General features: G+C 41.8%; 1 protein-coding gene across 1 annotated transcript; it reads right to left on the bottom strand.

The window, feature by feature from the left end:
* Positions 1 to 448: 448 nt before the first annotated feature.
* Positions 449 to 6,051, bottom strand: sost (sclerostin). Its single transcript, XM_038779387.1, has 2 exons — positions 5,659 to 6,051; positions 449 to 2,635 (listed from the first exon to the last, which is right to left on the bottom strand). The coding sequence occupies exons 1-2, from the start codon at positions 5,957 to 5,959 to the stop codon at positions 2,208 to 2,210; spliced, it is 729 nt and encodes a 242-aa protein (XP_038635315.1). The 5' UTR covers positions 5,960 to 6,051; the 3' UTR covers positions 449 to 2,207.
* Positions 6,052 to 7,477: the final 1,426 nt, after the last annotated feature.

The raw sequence follows: 7,477 nt of genomic DNA on the forward strand, positions 1-7,477 counted from the left end.
AATTAAAAACAGATAATTAGATCATTTGTATTGTTATTTATGGGACTTTGCTGTTGCAGATTGACCGCTGTATTTCCCTACATTAAAAACAATGATTACACTTCAAATGTACTTGATTGACAGTGAAGGGTGTTATATAGACCAGAATTCTTCAGCCATTGGAATTCTCTTATCCTGGGTTTCCTGAGCTCGGGGTGGCTTCAATGGTAAATCCCATTGACAAGCGACGGGAATAGAAAATCCTGCCGCCAGAAAACGGTGTGCCGCTGAGGAACACAGGGCAAGGGGACCCGAGAATCCAGCCCATCATCACAGGTTTTACAGAGAGTGTCACGTTATCATCCATAATGCCATATGTGGTTTCTTCCAGTCTTTCTGTTGCTCAATGTGCTCTTTCTGCCCAGCTAACAGTAATTGATACATAAAACAATACAAGGACACGGTTTGCGTCAGTTTTGGCTACTTTATTTTGATGACATTTAAAAGTCTGCAATAATACATTACTTTATGTGGCAAGAATAGTTCTCACGCATCTACATGAAACATGGCGGTATAAATAATTTAAATGAAAAAAATAAATACGATTCATTTGTTTTAAACAATTACTTGTGTCTACCCACTTTGGCCACTTATCTCAAAATCCCTTTAAGAGGCTACAAAGGTCCCATTTTCAATCTCACTGTAGAAATATTACAAATTAAAAACTTCATACAAAGAGCTCATAAACACAACTTCACAAAATAGCCATTGGTGCGGATTGCATATCCTATTCTGTTAAATTAATGAACAGTGTGACGTTTGAGATATGTACAGTGAATTATCATTTATTATTACAAGTTGGCAACGTAGGAAGAAGCAGACAACAAAGCAATAGAAAAATTCTAAATGTAGCGGGTAAGTTGTATTAAAAATAGAATGGTATTATTCGCAAAGAAAAGTTGTAAAGAATGTTTTTCATAGGAGGGGAGGATCAAATATGTTGTGGGCCCCTTACGCAACAACTACTTCAGAAGCCTAGATTTTTCAGAAATCGTTGTGTAACTCTTTGAAGTACCAAATATCTGATATATACATCAAACTTGTGAATAAGAATTTACAAGTTGTTCCTCGATTTTTGTTTTCTACCTTCCTCTCTTCTCCCGACAGAGTGCATTTCCTCCTGCTTGCGAGAGTAGGTAGCTTTGGTCTGTAGACTATATACCCTTGACTGTTATCATGGATGGATAGCAATCAGCTGGGAATGGAATTCCGATTCCCAGACCTGCAGTCAACATGTCCGGTACTCACATAGTGGAGTTTCTATTTCCCTGTGAAATTACAGGTTTTTTGGCCTACCTAAGTTTCTCTGCTTATACTACAGCAAGACTTGGGCGGTGTGGGCATAATTATGAATTTACATTAGTGCCTATTGCTTGTGGACAGGGCAGAAATACAGAGGTTAAAAACTGAAAAGATGGAAATACTCAGGCAATCAATCAGCTTCTATCCAGAGATAAACAGAGCTAAAAAACGTTCAGGGTGGTGTCTAAAAAAATAACTCTTGCTCTTTCCACTGTTGCTGCCTGACCTGCTGAATATTTCCAGCATTTTCTGGTTTTATTTCACATTTCCAGCATCAACAGTCTCCTGTTTCTGTATTAGGAAGATTGAGGGCCGTGTTGTCCCTATTCCACCATATTGACAAATAGAGTTTTATGGAATTAATTTAGGCTCTCCATGTCCATTAGCTTCTCTGGGTGTTTAAACTGGAGTTGAACCATCCCGGCTCAAATGGCATGCAGCATTTTTCCAACTGCATAACTATATTTATGCTTGTAAACAGTGCCAACATTCATTCGAAATTGAAAACTGTATAAAAGCTGTCCTAAAGAGTATGATACCCTATTAGACATAGTAACAGACTGTAGCATTTTTCAGCTCTCCATAAAGCATGTAGGATTTGTTTCAAAAAGTGAAGCACTCTATGACATCTTTGAATAAGATATCCTATAATAATATATTTTTGTCAGGACATTTTATTCGGTTTGTAAATACTTAATCACAGACTAAGTAGGGAGTGCAATGCTTCTGCAGAATCTAAAGCATCATTACATGCTGGGTGAGATGCACCTTAGGGCAAGTGCTTTAGAAAATGGAACTAAGCTGACTTTTCATCCAGCACTGACTTTGGGTAAAGTGAAGCATCGTATGAAACATGAAATAAAGTTCTAATATTGGTCAGCTTGATCATGGTGGTTGCCTTTGCCTCTGTTTTTGGGTGCTGTTGATTTCTTCTTGCTCTTCCTCCGCCTCGAGACAGCTCCTTTCCCGAATTGCTTATTATCCGACTGGTTGTGGTGGCGGGAGTACCTTTTGCACTTGCAGGAAGTCACCACTTGGATTTTGTAGGTCCTAGTCTGCTGGTTTTGGCACTCTAGCCGGACACGTTGGGTGCGCGAGTGGGCTGGCACACATCGATAGTCGGAGGTCTGATGACGGCTCCACCACCTAACCCGGCCAATGGAATTGGGGAGGAGGTGAGCTGGCAAACACTGACCGGAGCAAATCAGCTCCCTCACTGGCTTCACACTGCGACAGGTGCCATCCGATATGTACCTGGTGGATCGAAGCTCTCTGCAGCTGAATTCTGTTGCACCTAGAGACATGGGAGATTGATTAGTATAAGGGCTTGAAAATTGAAAATCACCTACATGTGTAATACAGAAATACATCAAATTATTAATGATAGGATTTAACCTGAACCGAATTGCAGGAAAAAAAGCTAAGTATCCGCTTAAAGAAAACATTCCTAAGGAAAATTAAAACCAGATACAAAAGCAAAATACTGGAAGTGGAGAATAAAAAGCTGCTGAAAATACTCAGCAATATCTGTGGATAGAGAAAAAACATTAAATGCCTTGTTAACTGCATTCTTCTTTCCAAAGATGTTGCATTTACAGCTTTTGTACTTCCAATTTCCAGCATCCACAGAATTTTGCTTCTGTCTCTTGTACTTTCTCTTCATATTCATCTGTCTTTCTGAACAATAAAAACAATTCCTGCAAGCACAGGCTCCTCTGATCCCTCATCTGTGTGTTTGTTCCTTGTTCATGAACAGATTTTCCTCTCCACACCCCCCCACATAAATTTCTAATAAAATATGTTAAAGTATGTTGCAAAACGTTTCAACTTGAAATTTGTCAAAAGTGCTATAAAACCTCACTTGTCTCCATAGAGTGCGTTCCACTCTTAGGGGCCTCCAGGCAATTGTGATGCTTTTGATATTTTCAATATACATTTTTATTATTATGTTAGCCAAATAGCCTGGGGGAAAATACTTTCAAATTGAAAAATGACCAAAAGGGCAATAGAATCCAACTTTCCTTCACACCGTACATCCCTCTCTTGAGGTACCATTATTTTTGTATTTATATTCAATATTCGACATACAGCCCGAGGGGGTTCTACTAATATTCCAGCCCCTCGGTGTACTATGGCTGGAAGGCCTTAGACAGCGACCTTTCCCCTTTGAATCTCCGCAGCAGCCACCCCAAGCTTTAGTGCGTTCCTAAAGCAAGCAGTCATTTTTTTGTGTGAACCAAAGTGTAAGCGTTGGCAGGCTGATTAAATACAGGGGAGAAAGACACAGGTGAGTTGTACGTTACTCAATCATTTTGCTCACATTAAAGATGGACACTTCTAATATAACCCAAGTCTTTTCACACTTCACCTACATAATAAGAATCATTGTACTTCAAATTATTTAATTGTGCAAATCATTGAGATGACTTGAAGTTATGACATGCCGTACAAACGCAAGCATTATAGTGAGCCTAACAGAATGAGCATAGAGTGGAGACCTAGATTGAACCACTTGGCTGTGGAAGCACAGTTCCATGAATGCTGGGAAGACTGTAAAAAGCTCCCTGTTCAGTTGACAAACTACATGTGGCATAAACGCTGTGTCAATTGATAATCACTGGATGCTTTAGAAATACCATTTCTAGTGTGTTTGCTTTCATACAAACTGGCTTTTCAGTCCCTATTCATTTGTTAGAGAGATTTCAAGCTGAGCAAACTGCTGGCTGAATCCAAACTGTGGTTGTCTCCCACATCAAACACACGCACACGCCTTGATTGTTTAACACTGAACCATCCCCACCACACTGAACCATCCCCACCATGTACAGAACCTATTTAAATTCAGCAACACTTACATTGCACTTTGTTATGCTCATGAAAATCAAAAACAAAATACCGCAAAGCACAATGATAAAATAAACCAGCATATAACAAGCAGGAAGATGATGAACAACTGGTAGTGTTTTTGAGACACAGATAGAACTCCTGTGGCATTGATTATAGGCAGCCTCCGCCTGGAGTGTGTTGAGCTGGTGTTGGAAACTGGGACAGAGTCTTTTAACACTGCTCTACATAGAAACTTAAGGTGATTCTAGACAGAGCACGGGGCGGCACGGTAGCACAGTGGTTAGCACTGTTGCTTCACAGCGCCAGGGAGCCGGGTTAGATTCCCGGTTTGGGTCACTGTCTGTGAGGAGTCTGCACATTCTCTCCATGTCTGCGTGGGTTTCCTCCAGGTGCTCCTGTTTCCTCCCACAAGTCCCGAAAAACGTGTTTATTAGGTGAATTGGACATTCTGAATTCTCCCCCAGTGTACCCGAACAGGCGCCGGAATGTGGCGACTAGGGGTATTTTCACAATGACTTCACTGCAGTGTTAATGTAAGCCTACTTGTGACACTAATAAAGATTATTATTATTCTAAACTGATAAAGGTTCATCAGAGAGATGCTGTAACTCCTTGCAACTGCCTGGATGAGGATGTGATGGGCTTTCACCGAACAACTTTGATATAAACCTATCCTTGTAGAAACCGCCCGCTTCTCACTTCCATTGAAAAGTTTAAAAACCTATTCGGGGCTTCTCAATATTTGGCGGGATTGTTTTGCATCTGTGACAAAAAGAAAAGGACGATGGGAGAATTCTGTGACAGATGCATAACCAGGTAGACCTTCCACGTTGCAGTAAAACTTCAATACCTGCACTAAAGAAATGGGAGACCTCTATTGTGTGACAGATGCATGCTTGATGCAGAACCATGTACACCTTCCACATTGCAGGAAAACTTCAATTACTCCCCATTTTAATGGCATACAAAATGCCGAAGGCTTTGCCACAATAATTGGGTATTCATTCATCATTTTAAAAAGGGCATAGATGCAAACGCTGGCCGATTTCAGGACGTGTTAACAAAAACGAGAGCTGCGGGATAAACCCTGTAAAATAGTGCACCTCGAATACCTGAGTGCTGCTGCCGGTACAACGCTGCAGGCGAGCTGTTGTAGAAAGTGGAGTGAGAAACAGGTACACAAACAACCTCTCAGTAAATAGGGACAGGAGTGGGAAAGAGGAATGAAACAAGCAGATAAATGCAGGAAATTGTGAAAGGCAAACGATATTGGGCTTTAATTGAAACATTTTATTTAATAAAGAAATCCAAGTTTATTCCTGTATAATATATAATTATAATATTGTGTGCATAAATATATATTCTAACTGTTTTCACTATCTCACAATATCTCCAAACTCTTTCATCATCTGTAACTAACAATATTTGCTATTTCACTCCCTGGCATTTCAAGGATGATTGTCTGCTTACCCCTCACTGGCAGGGACTGGCTCCTCCGCCTGCCCCCGTGTTTCGCCTGGTTGACACTGTGGTTCCTCGTCTCGGTGACGACCACCGGGTATTCGGGGATGTTTTCCGTCGCGTCGTTCTTCAGAGAGCCCCAGCCTTCGGGTCGGCTCAGGCTGCCCCGGACCAGGAGCAGGAGGCAGGCAGCAAGCAGGCAGGGCTGGATGGCCATGGTCATTCCGAGAGGCAGCCAACACACTCCTCCTGCAGCCCGGCCCCAGGAGCACATTCCACCCACACACACCTCCAAACCCCCTCCAAACATTCCCTCTTTATAAAGGGTACAGCGTCGGGGCGAAGGAGTTTACGTCGGGCGCCCTCACACCAATCTTCTCAGGCGGGGACGCTGAGTGACAACCTAGAGGGAGTGGCTCCCAAACCCGCAGAAATAAATGGAAACTTTGCAAACTTTCACATTCCCAGAGCAAGTGGAACCCACTTTCCTGCCCCTCATAGTGAATATCTGTTCTGAAACACACCCGCCAATAAGCCAAACAACAATCGCCTCATGATAAACTATTTAACAAAAAAGAAAAATGTTAACGCACTCTTCTTTTATTCGAGAGCCCCCAACTTTAACGTGCCCCTCCCTGAGCCTGGCATATCAATGGTGAGGTGATTAGGAACACTGTTCTAGAAATTAAAATGCTGTTCATTGTAATTACGTAAATTACCATTCAATTTATAAACCTGTGACGGATTAATGCAACAGTTTACTGAAGGGGGGGGGGGGTGAAGTTTAGATATTAATCAATAATGCAAAGTTCTGGAGTCTGTGTTTACTCACAAAGCTTGACAATAACGCAGAATAAGGATTTCATTTGGTTGCACAAATTGGCCCAGATACACACACAAAAAAACTGGTTTAAGTTGTCAGATTCTCGACTATTGCAAAGCCTCTGACTTGTAGCATATTTGTTTTAATATCACCATGTGTTCCTAACGGGATGGCTGTGGTACTGCATTTACTCATTGGGGTTGAGCAACCTTATCTTGCCTTCTTCGTGCATTTTTAAGACAAGATCATTTTTTTTTAGCAAAGGACAGAAGAGAAAAATCATTTCGACCTGCTCTTCAACCGATCGCCTTTTCGAGTGTTAACTCTGCGCGGTAATTATAGCACAGTCAACTAACTGCAGGGTTCAGTGCCACAGAGCAGCGCAGCCTTCAACAAAACAAAACAAAAAGATATGAGTAATTGTTTGGAGCTGGGAATCACGCCTGAGGGTTTTTTATTCTGACCATCACGACCAAACACAGTGGCGTCTGAAATCCGAGATAAACATTCTCACCGCCCCCCTCCCACCCCCAAGACTGCGGGATATTATTCTGGTAAATTTCATCAGTCTAATTTCAGTCTCCATTTCAAGCGTGACCGTGACTCCCAGTTTCTTTTTTAGGTCAGTGATTCTTGGTCACATTGTTACATTGATAAGGAGACTCTCGCCAGGGCATTTGGGGTTTTTTTTTGGGCAGTATTTGTGTGTAACTCCAGCCCTGCCGCTTCCCTTCCCTCTTCGTTTCGTTAAATAAACAAGTGACAGGGGCAGCAATTCTCTTCCCTCAACAACTTCCTGAACGCTTTGGAATAATAACCACTTGATGACTATAGCCCGCAGAAAGATGTGGCCTTGATGTGGAAATATGGTGTGTCAAAGGCACATCACCATAAATCAAAGGCCATAATTAACCCTTCTGTCTCCCACACAAGGTGCTTATTCCCAAGCATTAACCTCCAGAAGCACACACACACACACACACACACATACCTGGTGGGGTGGAG

This window comes from Scyliorhinus canicula, chromosome 19, assembly GCF_902713615.1.
Source record: "Scyliorhinus canicula chromosome 19, sScyCan1.1, whole genome shotgun sequence".
NCBI lineage: Eukaryota > Metazoa > Chordata > Chondrichthyes > Carcharhiniformes > Scyliorhinidae > Scyliorhinus > Scyliorhinus canicula.

Coding starts and splice junctions, on each gene's coding strand:
- sost (XM_038779387.1), bottom strand. CDS start 5,959: ATGTTTGGAGGGGGTTTGGAGGTGTGTGTGGGTGGAATGTGCTCCTGG. Junction 2,636..5,658: donor CCAGTCCCTGCCAGTGAGGG/GTAAGCAGACAA, acceptor CCATGTCTCTAG/GTGCAACAGAATTCAGCTGC.